The 20960-nt window shown below is 42.0% G+C and overlaps 1 protein-coding gene across 2 annotated transcripts in view; it reads left to right on the forward strand.

Moving 5' to 3' along the window:
- The window catches only part of gabrb2b (gamma-aminobutyric acid type A receptor subunit beta2b), a 197919-nt gene that overhangs the window by 160720 nt on the left and 16239 nt on the right, over positions 1 to 20960 (forward strand). The window contains exons 6-10 of one of the 2 annotated variants that reach the window (XM_088398667.1): positions 2626 to 2828; positions 4953 to 5814; positions 5960 to 6057; positions 6327 to 6394; positions 15021 to 15241. In XM_088398667.1, coding sequence (XP_088254793.1) covers positions 5735 to 5814; positions 5960 to 6057; positions 6327 to 6394; positions 15021 to 15241 — 467 coding nt within the window. In that variant the 5' untranslated portion in view covers positions 2626 to 2828; positions 4953 to 5734. The remainder of the gene's footprint in view (positions 1 to 2625; positions 2829 to 4952; positions 5815 to 5959; positions 6058 to 6326; positions 6395 to 15020; positions 15242 to 20960) is intronic. The other variant, XM_088398668.1, reaches the window with a different exon arrangement.

Raw genomic sequence — 20960 nt, forward strand, 5'->3', positions numbered from 1 at the left:
TCCTGAATTTAATTGTAAAAATAGCAAGTCCTGAAGCATATGGCATTTTAAAAATCAAAACACATTTTTAAGTGAACGAATATAAATCATAGGAGGTCACAGTTTTCACAGAATGTAATCACTACAAACTTCCATTAAACTTTAAGGTGTGCGTAGAGATGAGAGGCAAAATGATAATGATGGATAGCACCAAGACACAAGTCCCCTTCCATGGGAACAATGGAATGAGAAGCAATTCAATTATGTCCATTTGGGAAGTACAATTACTTTGGCGAGATAAGGCGACATGCTTCGGAATCAAAACGATTTTAATTAGTTCATCATTCAAATAAAGGGAGTTTTAATTAAACATGCCATGATATGCGCTCGGCATTTTGATGCAACGCCAGCAGATTGGTTGAAAAATAAAATCACTGACAGCAGGATTCTCATCGCACAACTGGATGTCATTTTTCCTTATTTGTGTGTGCGCGCTCAGAGCCATAAATAAAAAATGTTGGAAGCTAGCAAAGTGTAAGAAACACACATTGTCTGCTTTCCTCTTGCCCCCCTCACACACACACATTTCGCACATATTTACAGTGCAAATTCCTTTTAGTAACTCACAAGTACAGACACACACAGTGTGCAACACGTATGTGCATGCGAGTGTATCATTTCTCATTCCTGACCACGGCACAGTGCTTCTATTAATACATGCCAGCTCCCACGCGAAATGGACCCACTGTACTTCATAAGCTTCGCCGTGTGGTTGCCATGGTAACACTTACAGTAGGAGAAACTTAGAAAATGTGTGTGCGTGCGCGTGTTTCTCTAAACTTTCAAGCGCTTTATATGGTTTTGGTCATCAACCAGGGGCAGAGATTTTTGCTATTGTTTTCAAAAGTGGTTTAAAGAAGGACTCGGGGAAAAGGTTACATGCTGCCACAATGACTGGAGGAAAGTTGTCATGTGGTATTTCAGTGCGTTGGAATCTGAACAAGGAAGGACGATGCTGGCCTATTTGCGTGACCATCGACTGACTTTCAGCAGTAACATCAGCAAGTAAACTTGAAAAACTTTTTCTCCACCCCATTATAGTTTTTAGACAGTCTTTAGCGCTGGCACCCCATCTACATCATGAGGGATGGCAGCAGCAGTTGCCATGGAGACAGAATCATATCATAGCAAGTTAAAGGGAATGTTGAATTTCTTTTTGAGGTGGAAGGTTAGTAAATGAGTGCATTATCCCGGATGATCCTGTGCTTAAATAAAAGTAAAAAAAAATTTTTTATAAAATAATACTTTTTATCAGTTGTTGTTGTGCCTTCTTTTTCAAATGGCAGCAGAGTGGTGAGCACATCAGCCTCCGGGTTTGAATCTGTTTCTACTAAACATATCGTGAAATGAATACCCCCATTTTGTTACATCTCTTGTAGCGGATGTCCGGCTTTGAGTGTCCAGCGTGTGCAATTGTTGGGTGCAGAAGCAAATACACAAGCGTCATGCAGCTTATTAAAAATGTATCCAGTGTACAGGATATTTGCATAGGCAGGAAAACGCTCGCGGATAAAAACTCATTACAGAAGAGCCCGGAGAGGTAGCGTTGCCCTTTCCACATGCCGGTCAATCAATTTTTCCCCCATCATACTTTTTGGAGAAAACTTTTCTCATATCAACTTAAGTGACCTATAAATTTCAGAAAGTCGAATATTTATATGACTGCGCAACATTGACTATTTTTTTCAATCTTATGTTATTTTGAGCAATTATTGTACTGAAGGAAATTAATTAGCACATGATTCCAAAAGCCCCATTTGTATAATTCAACAACATATTCATGACTTGAACTACTGTTACTGCTGAGAGTACATAAGGAGATGAAAGGTGAGAAGTCATGTAAGTGCATGATGAGCGCGGGTGAGATGTGGAGGTGTATGCCACAGTCTCCATGGTTACTGCTAATGGTAAAGTGGGGTGTCAATGTCAAATTAAAGTCGGCGGCGCCGCGGTGGTGCTAGTCAAACCCTGCGATGCTGTGCCGAACCAATTAAAAAAAATGAAAGCAGTCAAGGTGACACCTGGTTGCCAGATTTATTTTCCTGAAATGAATGGAACAAAAGTAAGACCAAATAAACAATGACTCACTGCTTTTTTAGGGGTTTTATTTGGGTTTACTTTTTTTGTTCTTACTTGAGTTTATAAGTTTTACCAATTTTCCACCGCACAGTGTTGACTCGGCTCGGAAATTATACCGTGTGCCACTTAATCTGGCAACGCCGGCAAAAGACGAGAGTTGAGGCTGGATTGTAAGATTAGATGTGCACATATTGTCGTTCCTTTGTGTGGCGACTTGACTTGCTCGATTCCCAGCTGTGAGTTTGGACTTGCTTTAAACTTTAATGTTGTGACTTTCTTGTGACTCACTCCCCACCTCTGCCTATTGCGCAACTCCAGGTTTTCACAAAGAGGTTATTTTTCAGTACGATCAGCTTTTAAGTAGGTTTGGCAGAATTATTTTTTTGCCATTTGACCTTTACAACAGAAATGCTTAATGTGTTTGAGGTGCGATTTTATCCTTTTGGTATTTTGACAAATTCCACTCTAGACAAGACGCACAAGAATGCATAATATTACTCCTTTCAGCTTTGTTGTCTGCAGGGAGGAATAATGTAGAAAGAAGCCAATAACCTCATGTCGCCATCTAAATCATCACGTCAGAGCCCAGCCAAGTCTCCTGAAGAGAAGCTTTTTTGGCAGACGCTCTCAAATCATCGCCCTGGTCTTCCCAACTGTGTCAACCCTGTCAGCACTTGTGGCTGAGAAGACCACGACGGCGGTAGAGCTAGGTGAGTACCAACAATCTGCTGCCTGAAGGACATGACAACCTTGAAGCGGAAGCAGGTGGCGCCCCCTCTGGAGAAGATAAGGAGATAAAGCACAAATGTTGTCTGACAGGCTCGCTTTATCCCGTTTATCCTCGCCTCAGTGCTCCAAACCTGATATTATTCCTAGGACAGGTGTAGACTCTGAACAACCACAGGGAGTAAAAAAAAATAAAAAATCACACATCAAGGGCTCTTTTGAAGCTAAATGTAGCGTATGTGCTAATTTCTCTTCTCAGGTGAACAATAATGGGAAGGGATCAGCCGGTGAGCATAGCACACTGTATTATGGATCACCGATGAAAAATTCATGAGCGTAATTGCGGATGAAAGTATCCTGATCATCACTTCAGTGAATGCAGGAAAAAGGCCTGCCGTGCGTATATTGATCTTGGAGCGGAAGAGTAATGGATGTAAGCCTGGTTTAACAACAGTAGCTTGACATTTGCATATGCTAGTCAAAGTGGATGTAAGGTCACAGCATGAAGCAGCCAAATGGAACAAATTGTTTCGTTTGGAATCTGAATTTGATTTGGATTTAATATGCCAGAAAAAATGAGTAAATAAAAAGGTGCTCCTTAATCTGCTCTTTAATGATGATGATTTTAAGATCAACTAAATTGTAATGGTAATTTTGTTGAGGATATTTCTAAAATTAAATGCCTCCGCCCCTCCACAAAAATAGCTATGCACCACATTTTACAGACAGACGGCATTGTTTGCTGCAGTAAGACATGCGCACAGATTTTGTGCATTTTTAGATTCCAAGTAGCATTATGTAGGCTCAGCCTTATTTAAAAAAAAAAAAAAAAAAAAAAAAAGGCAATTTGTTTTTCTCAAACAGATGAACTTTTCTGAATTAAACCGGATGGATGGACGGACGTGTCATAATTGAATTCACTCAAATTTGATTCAAATGTTATTTGAGTGTCATTTGAAAGTCAAAGTCAGGAAGGTGTGCGAGGATAATGTAGTGTTTGGCCGTGCATGTGCTTTGGCCTGCGTCCCCACTTGGATGACAAACAGACAGTGGGCCCATGGCAGGTGGGAGCAGACCAGGTGGAAACTCCACAGTGAAGACCAGGCGTCGCCTAGTATTTGCCTGTATAATGCAATGGAAATATTAGAAGCAGCTGTCAGTATTTTGTAGTGCAAAAATAAATATTGTCAAATTAAGTGTCCTCTAATAACATCAATTTATACTGAATGCAGACATCACACAATTTATTGGATTATGGCAGGTATGGGATGGGTCATCTACGATCTTGTTGATTCCAGTATGCCAGAATAAAATACCTACCGATTGCACACCTTTGTGCCATAACATGAAAGCCACCATTATTATGAATTCTAAAAATGGCAACGATTGAATAGAAAAATCTAGTGTGGGTGGATAATTTGTGTGATTTACGTCGGCTGACAAGTTAAGAGATCATTTTTCCATTTTAACTTGAAGCCTAAATTACAGCTTCCAGACTAATCTCCCTGTAATTTATCACTGCACCCATTTCTGTAAGGGCATTGAAAATAATAATGTGATAAAACCATATCATTGAATCATATAATAAAATAATAATCATATCATTAAAATTGACTCAACGTTGACTGAAATTTAAATACAGTGACACCATCAGGTCATGTGGAGAATTTCTTTTTTTTTTCTACCAGTCATCCAGTTGCTAGTCCTCTGACGGAATCTTTTAAAAAAAAAAAAAAAAAGCGGATCATTGCTCGGGCATCTTCCACTCATCCACCACTTCCTCCATAACTGGAGTTTCTTTTGCACAGTGGTGCGTGCGTTCTGCTCAGCTGTGCGTGCGTAGCCAGCATAGCTCCATCACATACTTCTCATCTACATGGATCCAGCCTCCAAAGCCCGAGGCACTCGGCATGGGCAAGCGCGCCTCTCGTTGTGTTAAGACATGCTTAATGCACTGTGCATTTACGTACAGGCCTAGATGTATAGCTATCCGTGCACTGGTGCTGAGATGTGAAGACACACCAATCACCATGCTGAACATTTAGAATGTAATCATGTTCAGATAGATGCCTTAAAACATTGACCATCATTTGTTATTATGATTGCAGTTGGTGTGGAACTGCACAGCATCATGAGAGCCGGATTCTAAAATGGCGACCATCTAAAAGAGTGAGGAACCCACCAAGCAACTGGACACTTTATTAGATAGGTTAATGTTTTGTTGGTAGTACGCCAACAACCTTAGGCGGGAATATTGCACTGCTCTTGTTTAGTAATTAGCATTGTGACCACACCCTCACCGGCGCAGAATGCCTGTTTGTGAAATGAATATTATTTGCTTGTAAAGGCCCATTTTTGGTCCCCAACATCAGCGTCTGTGATCCACCTCTGCACCATGTTATGTATGTAAACTTATAGAATGTTTGCAATGGGTCCCTTTAGATTGAATGACTGGATCAATTGAGGAATTCAATATATTTATACGAAGAATGCAGAATTTTACTTTCTTATTTGCATACATCAAGAGTATTGGCTGGTTTAAATCATATGACAATGAATTAGAATGACTTTTTGCTGAAATTTCCTGGGAAACCAACCTGCAACCTTATCTGAGTCCATCAGATAGGGAGATCCCCTCACGAGTGACAAGTTGACTCCCAGCCTTTACATTCCACCCGCGTCTGTCTGTCTGTATACTACACCCCTGTCACAAGCATCATCATCATCACCACCATCATCTTCATCATCATCATCAGTCTTCACGTTGTAGTGCAGACTGCGCATGCGCCCGGCATTGGAATTACCGCACTGGCAAGAATAAGTTGTAGCTCGTCTTGTCTTCTGCAAAAGGAGGCTAGAAAAAAAACACACGCCATCAAAAAACGCGAGTATGGCGGTGTTAAGAAGAAGGTGGTGGTGCTTTTGTGTCTGGGTGTTCCCCCTCGTAGTGGCCGTGGTGTGCGCACAAAGGTAAGAAGGCTCCACTCCTCTCCTTTTTTCCCCTACCGGACCAGCAGCGGAGACGGCATGGAGGAGACTTTGCGCTCCGTGGAATGTTTTGTCACCGTAATCTGTTAATTTACGCGTGCCTATCTGTGTGCGCGTTCCTCCACAGTGTCGGCGTGAATGATCCGAGCAATATGCCGTTGGTTAAAGAGACGGTGGACAGGCTGTTGACAGGTTATGATATTCGTCTCAGGCCAGATTTCGGAGGTAAGTGTTTAGTTGTCACTTTCTGCGCCAATGCAATGCTGTGCAAATGCCAGACAAGTGGGATGCATGCGCACGTAAAAAAAACACGCACTTTACGCATGCATTAAAATTCCAATCCCCATTTTAACTTTTAGAATGCTCGAATGTTCTGCTTTTATGCGCGTCAAAAAAACGGATTTGACACAAGCGCAATATGATTATCATCCACTTATTACAGGCTGCACCACAGTTCACAAAGTTTTTTTTCTTTTTTTCTTTTCCCACCCCAGGTGCGCCAGTAGGAGTGGGCATGAATATTGACATCGCCAGCATAGACATGGTGTCTGAAGTCAATATGGTAAGTTATCATACAAATGGGCTAATTATCTCTGCGTGGATGCTGGCGGAAGGGGAGGGGGCGCGTGTGTGGGGTGGATGTGGGGGGGATACCCTCCCAAATGCACAGAAGGGGAACCCCCACACTCTTGTTTGTAATGATATTTAACTGCTTATGTTATGCTCTTGACAGCATTTATAAACACGCATGTTATAAAAAATTAATTTGTAATTTTTTTTATGCAACTGTAAAGGATATTAGGGCAGACTGACCTCTGTGATGGTTGAAAAAGCTTGCTTTATAAAGGCTTATTTTTCTGTAGACTTTTATTTTTAGTGGAAACACTGATAAGAGTTGAAGTGGGAGATTTTGCTCCATACAAGTGCACCCCCTACTGATGGTTTGTTAGAACTGCACCCTTTTCTCCATGGAAGGTCACACTTCTAAAGCAAGTGTTGTTTCCATCCTCTTCATTTGCTATTTTCCCCCTCTTGACTATTTAATTTTTTATTGTAAATAAGAAAGTACCGCCCCCCCCCTATGCTGTGACGTGATTTTGACGGTGGCTGCGATATGACTCATGTTTTGATGTCATGTGGAATATTTTTGGCAGCAGCGAAATCCCCTGAAGGCTTTTTTGCTCATGTTGTTGTGTTTGTGCACATGCAGACTGCCTGCTTGAATGGAGACGTGATGCAAAACACAGACGATGCCGCATCTATTTGCGACCGCGGACATGCACACGTGACACATGTAGATGAAATTGAACTGCGAAAGACGACCTGGGGATTACCTCGAAGTCAAACACAAGCAGGCTTGAATATCAAATTAATACAAAGAATTTAAGACAATTTAGGTTATGCAATGACCATAAACAAAGTTATCTTACAAATGAAGAAAAATGTTCAGTGCTTGTATTGGGAGCAACATAACGTGAAATTCTGCTCATAGAGGAGAAGGAAAACACAATGAAGATTTTTGGCCTTGTTAAGTGGAATCAATTATAGCCTACAGCATGTGTTGGGCTAAAGTAGAATTTATTAGCATGTTATCACTGTATTGTTGGACATTGTTTAACTAGCAAGTGTCACCTTCCCTGCCTGTACAATGAAAGTTGAACAAGTCAGTAGAAAGCCTGCAACAGACCTGTCGCGAAGAATCACACGGCATGTGTGGAAAACCACATGACATGCTAGAAACATGGAATAAGGCTCACGTGGAGCGGGGCCTCCGAGGCTTGAAGGGTGAAAATGGATAGGAGTGTGTAAGACCTGGGGGTCGCATTTATCACCTCGGTGTGTGTGTGTGAGGGGCCGAGAGAGAGAGAGATGGGTTGCCATGCAGAAAGCCAAATAGTGTTAGAGGGAAGGTCACGCACCTCGTGCCGCTCAGAGTTCACTGGCCATGACTCAGTGGTGCACATACAAAGAGAGAGACACTCTCTGACTACCGATGCCATGTTACACGTTGGGCCCAAGGCAACGCCAAAGTGGAATATTCATACTTTTGACATATGAGAATCCCGCAAATGCTGCTATTTTCAGCTCTGTGAAGTTCTTTTGAGAACGACTCGGCAAAGGAGATCCCGGATGGGCTGTCGGCGGCGCTTGTACAATATATCACACAGATATATTATTATGGATGTTGGCTGAAAGGCGAGAAGAGATTATTGCTTGCCATATGATAATAAAAGGGAGGAAAGATTGTGGGGCCACTTACTGGCTGTGTAATATCTCAAGCGCACCTGAGAGCTTTAAAAAATGATATTAAGTCGGCCACACTGACTTCATCTTTATGACAGTCGGAGCAGGATGTTGAACTGAAATAAATGTAAATAACAATGATCAGATTTTTATCCTGAATACGATTCATGTTGCTATGTTGTGGAAGCTTTTCGAATTGGATTTCTTTCAGGTTAATCCACTCATGCCCTTGTGACAAATAAATGGAGAATATGAAATGTTAGACGAATACAACTTTCAATTATGCAAATGTAGTATTTCATGGGAAAAAAAGGATAATTGTGTCAAACAGACATTTTCATAACAGTCCAAGACCATAAATTTATAGTCTCTTAAAATGCATCTTTTGCTTTATAAACGGTTGCATGCTAAATGGTGTGGACGGGTATGTGTGCTGACACATTAGACCCAAAAAAACAAACCCTCAAGTACAAGTAAACGTGCCAGACTCAATTAACATGTGTGAATTCATATCTCAAAATTCCTACATCCCAACATAATGAGCGCCACATTGTACTTGTTAAAAGGCTCATGTGGGAATAAACATTGACACAAATGTAACTTTAAAGTGAAAAAAAAAAAAGTTCTATTCATGTTTTGCGGACAGCCTATAGTTAGCCTTTTTAGCATATGCAGCATCATACACATGAGGAGGTTCACCATCTCCCCGTGCCCCGCAAAGCCCTCCTCCCTGTCGTCCCTGCTCTCGGCCGGCGGCCAAGTCAATGTTTGGGTTACGTAATGGACAGAGCAGTGTCTCATCCGGGGGTTCATCTCCGGCTTGAATAGCCCGTCGTACGACAGTCACAGCAAAGGATGCGTGAAGAAAGCCTCAAATGTAATTCCAAAACATTCATCGTGATCAGTGAACACACATTCATTGGACTTTAAAGCCACCCAAAAAGTAGTCCCCATCGGGCAGGATGAGTTGAGGGGTGACATTTGGGAGATCTGTCGGTGGGCTTACCTCATTCCGTGTTGTTTTCACCAGTGGAAACATTGCGGGAGCTGCCTGACTGACTGACACCTTACACGTTGTCTGTCACGAGACAAGCCTGACTGACACTTTTCTGTCAACAGGTATCACACTCAATTGACAACACTTTGTTGGGCCTTCTCACGGCTTTGAGGAGTGACTGAGCAGATCTAGAATTTGTTTTATTTGGTGGCTCAAAGCTTTTTAAAGATCAGATGAATTAAAAAAAAAAGTACCAAACTTCTCTGCAAGTTTCATGTATAAGGCGATGCCAACGCTGACAAATACCTTCCTATCCCATTTCCATAACACCCAAAAAACATCTCTTGTCCATTTCCCACACGGCATTCTTTAATAAATTCGACAGAATGAAAGATGTCAGAATATACTTTATCGTACATACATTCTGAGCACATTTAATCTTATACCGAAGTCACAAGAGACATTTTGGTTAAGAGGTAAAAACACACACACAACAAAAAAAAGCCTAGGTTGATGCATAATTCATGCTGCTAGGTCTCCCTGTAGACTTTTACTAATCTGTTGTTCCCAATGCAGAGAAACTCTTGAATGCAGCCTGAGCAAATCCATTGGTCGACCACAATGATCATGCTTGAAGAATGCTCTCCCTCACTCACCTTAAATCCCCTATGAGTTTTCATTCTTCATTAGGTACGCAATTAGTGTCGTCACCCCTCCCCAATCTCCAATATCAGATGTGCTGGCACCTTGGCCCGTGAGTCGGATTAGAGTTACAAATCAAAGTGGCTTAATCATCTGCCCACTACTCTATTTGTTAGCCTGTAAAATTAAATTCCAAGAATAAACCAAAAGCATTTAGTGTAAATGTTAAAGGCCTTCACGATGGAGACTACAAAGCCTTGCTGGAGGTTTGGTGACAAATGTGTTTCTTGTGGACTGAAAAGATTTATTTTCTAGTCATCACAACCTCTCAACTGCGGGTCATTGCGGTGTGCCTCACGCTTCGCACTTCACAGCTTGTTGCAATCTCACCGTCGGCCTCCAAAAGAGCGCTGGAATCAAAGCTGCTTTATCATAGCCTGAATAAGCAGGCGGCGTGTCAGAAATAGAAATGCTCTGAAATGAATATTGCAATATTTGGAGTCACAAAACGGATGCCCGAATTCAGCACAGTTGAAGTTTTCCAAACTTTATTGACACCGATGACACACTTCATTTGGTTTTAACTGTGATGTCACCAATAATAACTAGGAGGAAAACCTTTGTCAACTCTTCAGGTCTTCCATCGGGATAGTTGAGCATTTCATAATCCTCCACTAATAATCTGTGCGGGTCTTGTCCTCGCGTGTCCCTCTGCTCTCTCTCCGAGTGGCCTTTAACTCTCCCATTTCCCTCCAGGGACACAAAGAGGGCTTGCAGATGCCCCAATTGACTCTAATAAATTGTATGTCGTCCGTTAAGCTGCACAGCTGCCAACTGACTAAACTAAGCAGCCCTGCTTCGGAGGGGGAGGAGGGAGTGGGGGGGGGAGACAATAGTGCCTGTGAATTTCATTTACCATCGGCAGTGATGTTTTTGTAAAGCGATGTTCAGGCCAAATAATGAAAGAGTCAAAAAATGGCTGTAACGAGAGGATATTACATTGTGTCTCCAAGCTTGAGGTCATAACCTTTGCTCCTTTTCAATAAAATGTCTGACATTTCACTTTTGTACAAGTAATCTTTGTAAAGTGCACCTGTGTCTTTTGAAAGATGTTCTGCTGATAGGGGTTGGAATGTGGACTCCGTTTTTTTTTTTTTTTTTTTTTTTTTTTGGAGGACTCTCAGTAGTTTGTTAGTGCCTCACAATTGGCTCGGTATAATTGCTGGTTTGTCCCCAGCTCACCCGCAACCCAAAAATGAGTTTGGAAATTGAAAATCGATTGTTTGTAATTCCATCAGCCTAGTACATAAATATTATATATGTTTTTTTCATTAACATATGACGCAATTATGATTGAGCCCTATGAACGCGACAGAGGAAGCAAAAATGGAGCCATTTGGAGGTTTTGTAATTAATTGTACATGATTTTGAAAAAAGCAAAACAGTGTGTGCCTATGCATTCTTAATTTGTCGCCATGTTAGCTGCATCTGTCAGTCCAACTGAACTTTATTGGTTTTGCTGATACAACAGTGTAAAAGTTCGTTATTCATGCTGGAAGAAACCCCAAATGAAAGCCCTGCAGAAGCTTGTGTGGATGTGTGTTTCAGTCTGACTCCACGCGGCGCACAAGCTGCTCCAGCTACATCGCTTGAATATTAAGGAGTCCGTATTCAGCTGCTGGGAGACGGGGGAATAGATGCCACTCAGCACGGTGGGGGCTGCCATGTTTATTATTAGGCCTCTTTGGAGAAGCTGTGCCCTCTGCCAGGCTCCTCATAGCCTGTCGCTGGCGGCGAGAGGACAGTGTGGGACAGGAAATTGAAAGCTGCTTGTTGTTGTTGTTGTTGTTGGAGGGCTTTTTGAAGAAACTCAAGTAGATGGATGATAGTGTAGCATTGGCCGTGGGGCGGTGAGATCACATTTCTCTCGGGCACCTTTGGGGAAAATAAAAAGAAGTGCAGAAAATATGGGAAAAGGGGAGTTCTTCAAGGTCATACAACAGCAGTTTGATTAGTTCTTAAAGTTCTTGTCGGTTGCCAAAATGAAATAACCATCTCGAGTGTTCTCACATTCGCGTTTTACTTTCCCAGAAGCATTCCAAATAAATACAACATGAGGTCTTATGAGATTAAGATGGATAGAGTACACGCTTTAGGAGAAATGATGGAAAATGGGACACGAGAAAATAAGTAAAGCAAGGAGATGTTAGGGAGATAAAAGCGGCAAGAGAAACCATCAGAGGGAGGTCACCGTTAGTGCCTAAATCAGATAGTAGAAGGGAAGCGGCAAGCTGTGAAGAATAAAAGCAATTTGCATGACCGCTCCGCTGAGCTTTTAGATGCCTTTCATTTACCCCCTTGAAACCCTCCATCCCTCCTTAACAAGCCCATTGCTCCAATCCGTACCTTTCAAATAGAAAACAGCCTTCAAGGGTAGGAGGAAGAAAGAAATGTGCAAGCTAAAGACTCCCGGTTTTAGCCAGGTCTCCCCGCACAGCTGCTGCTTCTCACATCAAACCAATCTTTCCAATATCAGCTTAGACCTCATCCCATTTCTCTCTTCCCGTCTATTTGATCAATCGCCAGTCCTCTTGCCCAAGTCGTTTTTCACACCAGCAGGTTTCAATCAGCCGAAAAGGGCGCAGGTCAACTCGACTCGTGACCGATGGCCACCTAGAGCAATTAAAGTAAGCAAAGCACCCACTTCTGGGTCAGAAGTCCATCTTAGCATTAGTTTGACGAACTACCTGACAAGGAAGGATGAGCTATAAAAAGCTCCACAAGATTGGAAAAAAAAAAGTTTGAGAACACTGGCACGATTTGCAGTTGAGCTTTTCTGCTCTTCTAAAACCTCAATGCTGTTTCTCACCCATGAGTCACGTCATATATAAATAAATGAGCAAGAGTTTGTTGCGCGAGGTGTTTTCCAGAAATGCACTCACTCGTGTGTGAGAAGGACAAAATGAGCGCAGGATCTGCATTTTAATGTCTTTAATTTTCACAAGGCGAGCTATTGAGGCTGATACACAAACCTTTTGATATTAAAGAATGTGTTGCTTTATTTGAACCCAGAGTTATCTTAAATTATCATTACCCATTGGAATGAATTGAAATGCCGTTAATCTGTTCCAACCTTTTGGGGTAAACATGTTGCAGGCATCAAATTTGACAGCTAACTAGATTCTGACTGTTCCTTTGGACTTTTTTTGCCCTTGTGCTGGGCAAAACGTCATGCCCTGTGTCTCCTTGGGAATAGCGCAATGATTGGGACGGGCATGTGGAACCTTTTATTCTTGTGGCTGGGGGCAAAAATAGGTCTGCTGAGGATTTGGGGAAAATGCCAACTTGAGCCCCACTGCTTTCATGCTAAAATGTTATTTTCTAGGGCCAATGTCAGTCATGAGCTTTTGAAAATGTCTTTTGTATTGTCATTATGGCATCCTTGATTATGTCTCACAAATGTTGCCTCGCAACAAGTGACATCTTAAATAGTCTGTCAATCCATGTTGTGAGCTCCATAGAATGGGTTGCATGTCTCTCAAACTCATTTGGGGTTCACAGCCATCCACAAAAAAGTGTGTGCAGAATGACTCATTTATTTCAATCGAGTTTATATCATAGAGAACATTGTGATTACTTAGTATTGCCTCAGCCTGACAGCTCAGAATTGCGGCATGTTCATAAATTACCGTCATTCTTCCCCACATCACTCTTGCTTACTTTTGGCTTTGCATCCCTCCCCCGGTCTCCACTCGCACAGTTTATGTAGTGATGCTCATTACGACTGTTATTATGACAGCCTCACTTGCGCATCCAAGTGCGCGCGCACTGTCACTGCAGTCGCTCTGCTAATTTAGAGCCTCCTCCTCCCACAACCAGATGAGGCACACAATAGTCGTCTTTTAGGAAAGTTTGGCGAAGCCACCGTGTCACCTCCGCAGAGCCCACCCTACAAAGCAAGCCCGAAACTTCCACAAGTAGATAAAGCTGCAATAAAAGGCTGTGGGGGATGACAATGGAAATATTTTAAAACCATGCCACATTTTAGCAGCACCCACAGTGATTGTCACTTGTCTATTTGAGATGAATACAGATTGAAAAAATGGCCTGGAAGCGGTGGGCTGAATTGTGCATCAGGCAGAACGTCTTCAGACAAAGCCTGGAGTTCTAAAACTGCAAAGCACAATGGTCTCTGTGGAATCTATGACTACAAGATTTTCTACTAGGACTCATTACAGTTAGCAATTCGACAAGAGGTTATGTTGAAACGTGGGTCACTTCATGATGTACAAAATAGTGAAACTTTGGTGGACATTTGTGCAGAGGTGATGCATGAACAGGGGAAGAAACAAGCCGCTAGATCTGGATGAATGTGTTGAAGCATTCCATTTCAAATTTCACAGCTATGAGGACTTGAAATTGTACAAACGGCTTTGTGGTTAAAAGCGTCTCTTCTTCACTGGCACGTGCACGCCAGTGAGAGCCCTTACATAACCGTCGACTGGAAATGAAAGTGTTGCGAAAGCAGCACGTGCAGCTGACAACTTGCTGTGAGTGGGAACAATGAAACAAAAAATAGTTTATAGTCCAGTCACACACCACGCATCCATTTTTTTAACTGTGAATTAATTACACTGCAACAGAATGTATCAGTGCAAAGTTTTACATAAGGCTCAGGAAATGTGACAAAATGTGTCAAAGTGGATAAAAGCTGCTCCTGCTATCCGAACTCCTCCAAGCGACATGCGAGTCCCAAGGGGTGCAGTGGAATATCGTATTTCTATCTACCAGGCATGTTCAAAAATGCACGTTCTTTGCCAGAAAGTGCCGATGTCATGGCAACAACAACGAAAAGTTCCTTGAGAAAAGAACTTTATGTAAGAGTTGTTATAGTTAGAAAAAGTTGCTTTTCCTTGAATGATTGTGGGGGCTGGAGGTGTCCTAGATTTATCACCATGGAATTTCACAGCAGATGAAAAAGGAATTCCTGTTTGTTTATGAAAAATGAACACTTTTTGTGTCTCCAGAAATGTAAAAGAAATTGCTATACATGTTTTTTTTTTTTTTTTTTAACTAAAGCCTTGGTATACATGGTTATTTTTTTTTTAAGCTCACATTGTTCTAACAGTTCTTTGTACTGTTACACTTGCATTTTAAGTGGGCCACATCTAATATTGAAGGCCAGTGCGGTTTGAAAATGCAAGCTGGCCATGTCAAAGTATCACAGAGCAGCTATGTAAAACGCTCCCCTCTCCTTTCCCTCATCCATTTCTTTTTCTCACTCTGAATCCTCCTTTGTTCCCAGGACTACACTTTGACCATGTACTTCCAGCAGGCCTGGCGAGATAAGCGCTTGTCCTATTCGGAGATTCCCCTCAACCTGACCTTAGATAACCGCGTGGCCGACCAGCTGTGGGTGCCTGACACCTACTTCCTCAACGACAAGAAGTCTTTCGTCCACGGCGTCACTGTGAAGAACAGAATGATCCGACTGCACCCGGATGGCACTGTGCTCTACGGTCTGAGGTGAGCGCTCACTCAGCCACTAGTTTTTTTTTTTTTTTTTTTAACAGTATCTCTTGTCCGGTAACCACCAGCTCAGGCAGTGGTGGTAATTATCCCATTAAACAAAGATGCCATCACCAACTAAATGTTTCTTTTTTTCCAAAACATTTATTTTGTGAATAGTGGCTTACTTTATAAAATGTTGTATTTAATTTAGTAATATTTTAAATATTTTTCTTTATAAAACGTCTTATTTATTTTAGTCATATTTTAGATAGTTTTATAATAAATGAATATTTTAGTAAAAAAAAAAATGGAAGAAAAGACTCAACGATATTAACACAGCATGAGATCACACTTGATGAACTCGGCACTGTTTTCAGTTATAAAACAAAGATGCGCTTGCTTAATTAAAGAACAATAAAGGAACGACACTTAAATTCCAATTACTGTATTATGGTGTTTAGATTAAGTTCTCATAACCGCTTACGACTTTTAATGAGTCCGTTAATGCTGCTCTACCCACATCCAAACATACGGAAATGACATTCCAGACTTCATCTGAGCTCCAGCCACTCTAAAACAATCGAGCCAACTGACAGACTTTCAAGCTTAGCGTTGACGGTGCACTTCGTAAACCGTGCTGATGCCTCATCACTTTCTTTTGCAAAATAGTCCTCAGACGCCCAAAGTCTATAAACGCTTATTGAAAACCGCAACATCTTAATGGCTATTATGGCAACGTGTTGGCACTGAGGAGGGAGACTGGAATTAATGTTGAGCGGGTCTTCGGAGTCACCCACTCTGCAAGTACATGTGTAGTTCTGCACACATTTCAATAATATGACTAACTCGCTACATTCAACAAACTAAACGGACCAAATCTCATTCCTGTAGCAGCGCCAGCAGATTGTGAGGGTCAGATTATGCTGAACTCGAGCTCATGCCTGTGTTTTGTTGTCGTTTGAGTTCAAGAGCCTGACCTACTGTCTCAGCCCCCCGGCACAGCCCAATGCAATATGCAAATGAAATATCCCAAATCAGGGGGATTTGCTTGGCTGTGAAGAGCGAACAAAGTCAGCACAAAATATTACTTTGGATGGGGGATTAGGATGAAATTAGGCTAAGAAATCCATCACGCTCGACACTCCATATGATGTAAGTAGGATGGCCGGAATTGGGTCAGGAGATCAGCCAGTTGTTCTTTTTACAGCCCGGAAATGCATACAGATATTGCACATTTCATTAAAACCTCCTGATACATATTAAATCATAAGTGTCTATTAAATACAGCAAATGATCCACTTAATGGTTAATGGACACTGGTTGTAAAGCTCAGAAATAAAAAATGAAAACATCAGAACAAATTACAATGACTCGTCCGATATGCTTTAAGTAAAATACAATGACATGTAAATGTTGATTGTCATTAAGTTGAAGTCCTCCACTGTGAATGAGCGTAAGGCAATGAAATAATAAAGCACTTTAGTAGTATGTAGGCAGAAGGGCTTTGTTGAGTCCATTTCCCACGTCTCACGGGATAATACCGTAGCTTGATGTGGCTTTGCTTGGCATGCCATTGCCCAGCCAAGCAAATCCTGGTGTGCACAAACAACAAGAGCAATAATTAGGAGGTTAGTGTGTAATCACACTAAAGCTGCCTGATTAGGGCAAAACTATTCAAATATTCAAATATAATATGACAAGCTGTGGAAGGGATAATGAGATTTTTTTTTTTTTTCTTCAAGCTCTAACCCTAGCCCTAGTCCTAAGCTTTAGTGCATTGGTTATATGGGGTAGCCCACGAGCAACTATGTTGCAAAATTGTCCATAATAAAATGTTGAAGGTCCTGCTGGGATTTGAACTTGGGTTGCTGGGGTGAAACTCTGGCGCACTAACCTCTACACTATGGAACCCTGACCTGAAATGCATGTAAGGTAATAGTGGCCTGTGAATAGGTACACTTGAAAATGGCGGTGTACCTAATGGAGTATTCGAATGACGTCACATATCAAACAGCCAATCAGCAGGTGGGGTGAGGGCGGGTGCGGCACCTTTCACTTAAGCTTTTTCCCTAAGGAAGTGGCCTGTGATTAGGTACACTTCATGGACACTTCAATAGGTACACTACACGAGGTAAAAAAAAAAAAAAATGAAATAAAGTGTAGCGAACGATTCTTTTGAACCAATCTTTTGCGTGAACCAATTCTGAAGATTCAGTTCAAACTGGAATGCACATCACTAGTACAAAAGAGTGCAGACGACAAGGAACTGCCAAGTCGAAATAGCCGACTGGTTAGTGACACGGGCTCTCGATCGCTATGAACCTGGTTCGATCCCAGGCATAAGCACATACCCAAATCGGTGAACGGTTCTTCTGAACCAATCTTTTGCGTGAACCAATTCTAAAGATTGTTCAAACTGGAATGCACATCACTAGTACAAAGGAGTGCAGACGACTAGGAACTGCCAAGTCGAAATAGCCGACTGGTTAATGACACGGGCTCTCGATTGCTATCAACCTGGTTCGATCCCAGGCATAAGCACATACCCGATTCGGTGAACGATTGTTCTGAACCAATCTTTTGCGTGAACCAATTCTAGAGATTCAGTTCAAACTGGAATGCACATCACTAGTACAAAAGAGTGCAGACGACTAGGAACTGCCAAGTCGAAATAGCCGACTGGTTAGTGACACGGGCTCTCGATCGCTATGAACCTGGTTCGATCCCAGGCCTAAGCACAAACCTGATTCGGTGAACTATTCTTCTGAACAAATCTTTTGCGTGAACCAATTCTAAAGATTGTTCAAACTGGAATGCACATCACTAGTACAAAAGAGTGCAGACGACTAGGAACTGCCAAGTCGAAATAGCCGACTGGTTAGTGACACGGGCTCTCAATCGCTATGAACCTGGTTCGATCCCAGGTGTGAGCACACACCTGAATGAGATTTTGGATTGGAACACAAATGCAAGTATTTATGTGTAACTACATAAGGAGGCCCCGCCCCCAGGTCGGCTGAGAGAAAAACAATGCCCACTACCTAGGAGGTGGGGTGAAATCCAATAGTGTAGGACACTCCATTAGGTGTACCTCATAACAGGCCACTTCATTGGGGAAAAATCATGGTCAAAGCTTAAATGAAAGTGAAAAGTGCCACACCCGCCCTCACCCCCACTTTCTGATTAGCTGGTTGATCTGTGACGTCACACGGACACTCCATTAGGTTTCAAGTGTATCTAATAACAGGCCACTTTATTAGGGAAATATCATGGTCAAAGGTCACAGGTGTCAAGCTCTAGTCTAAAATGGCGGTGTGCCTAATGGAGTGTCCATGTGATTACCTCGTTAAGTGCACCTGCGTGAAAAGTTTTTGGTCACTTTCACATTCAAAAGGAGCTAAAAGTTTTCACGCACCTGCACTTAACGAGGGAATCACACGGACACTCCATTAGGTACACCGCCATTTTCAAGTGTACCTAATAGCAGGCCACTTTATTAGGGAAATATCATGGTCAAAGGTCACAGGTGTTAGGCTCTAGTCTAAAATGGCGGTGTACCTAATGGAGTGTCCATGTGATTACCTCGTTAAGTGCACCTGCGTGAAAAGTTTTTGGTCACTTTCACATTCAAAAGGAGCTAAAAGTTTTCACGCACCTGCACTTAACGAGGGAATCACACGGACACTCCATTAGGTACACCGCCATTTTCAAGTGTACCTAATAACAGGCCACTTTATTAGGGAAATATCATGGTCAAAGGTCACAGGTGTTAAGCTCTAGTCTAAAATGGCGGTGTACCTAATGGAGTGTCCATGTGATTACCTCATTAAGTGCACCTGCGTGAAAAGTTTTTGGTCACTTTCACATTCAAAAGGAGCTAAAAGTTTTCACGCACCTGCACTTAACGAGGGAATCACACGGACACTCCATTAGGTACACCGCCATTTTCAAGTGTACCTAATAACAGGCCACTTTATTAGGGAAATATCATGGTCAAAGGTCACAGGTGTTAAGCTCTAGTCTAAAATGGCGGTGTACCTAATGGAGTGTCCATGTGATTACCTCGTTAAGTGCACCTGCGTGAAAAGTTTTTGGTCACTTTCACATTCAAAAGGAGCTAAAAGTTTTCACGCACCTGCACTTAACGAGGGAATCACACGGACACTCCATTAGGTACACCACCATTTTCAAGTGTACCTAATAACAGGCCACTTTATTAGGGAAATATCATGGTCAAAGGTCACAGGTGTTAAGCTCTAGTCTAAAATGGCGATGTACCTAATGGAGTGTCCATGTGATTACCTCGTTAAGTGCACCTGCGTGAAAAGTTTTTGGTCACTTTCACATTCAAAAGGAGCTAAAAGTTTTCACGCACCTGCACTTAACGAGGGAATCACACGGACACTCCATTAGGTACACCGCCATTTTCAAGTGTACCTAATAACAGGCCACTTTATTAGGGAAATATCATGGTCAAAGGTCACAGGTGTTAAGCTCTAGTCTAAAATGGCGATGTACCTAATGGAGTGTCCATGTGATTACCTCGTTAAGTGCACCTGCGTGAAAAGTTTTTGGTCACTTTCACATTCAAAAGGAGCTAAAAGTTTTCACGCACCTGCACTTAACGAGGGAATCACACGGACACTCCATTAGGTACACCGCCATTTTCAAGTGTACCTAATAACAGGCCACTTTATTAGGGAAATATCATGGTCAAAGGTCACAGGTGTCAAGCTCTAGTCCTTGGGGCCGCATTACAACATGATTCCAAGTGACCCTCGTTAAGCGCACCTGCGTGAAAAGTTTTAGCTTCTTTCACGTTCAAAAGGAGCTAAAACTTTTCACGCACCTGCACTTAACGAGGGAATCACACGGACACTCCATTAGGTACACCGCCATTTTCAGGTTGACCTAATAAGAGGCCACTTCATTAGGGAAAAATCATGGCCAAAGCTGAACTGAAAGTGAAAAGGGCCACAGCCGCCCTCACCCCCACCTCCTGCTGGTTGATCTGTGACGTCACATAGACACTCCATTAGGTACACCACCATTTTCAGGTGTACCTAATAACTTTATGCACTTTTTGTACGTGTCAAGAATGTGTATTTGACTACTTGCTCTTTATTTTTGGGGACACCAACACATACTACACAACGTAAAACACATACATATTGTCATATAAAGCAGTTAACCAAATGTCAGATTTTGGTTTTCATGCCCAAAAAAATAAAAACAAGGAATAAAACACCAGACAAGTTTTAATAGGTTTTTAATGTTTATTAAAATAATAATAATAAAATAATAATAATAAAGTACATTTCAATCCAGCAATCTAATGTGAAATTGCAGTAGATATGTTGGATAACAATATGTAGGCGTATATATGCATACACTTTATTGACAAACAGCGTTATAAAATCAAGATGACCCAAAGAGAAGCACAACCTCCCCGTTGTTGCATAACGGCGCGTCCCTTCATGCAATAAAGTTAGCCGTTGGCTTGGAGAAAACGTGCATAAAAGAAGTGGTGTTTCAGTGAGTGGTTCTTTCTTTCCATGGCAAATCGTAGATCGACATTCTGGCTTACATAGTTCACGCCAGGAGGGAGACGCAACACGCTCACTGACGGGTCCGTTGATGCACGGGAAGGAAGGCAGTTCACCGATTAACTCGTTCGCGAACGGTAAACTCAGGATTGGTTCCCTCACTGATCCGTTCTCGCGATGAACTGGAA

The sequence above is a fragment of the Syngnathus floridae genome, chromosome 15 (genome assembly GCF_059516105.1).
Source record: "Syngnathus floridae isolate MCC-2025c chromosome 15, RoL_Sflo_1.0, whole genome shotgun sequence".
Taxonomy (NCBI): Eukaryota; Metazoa; Chordata; class Actinopteri; order Syngnathiformes; family Syngnathidae; genus Syngnathus; species Syngnathus floridae.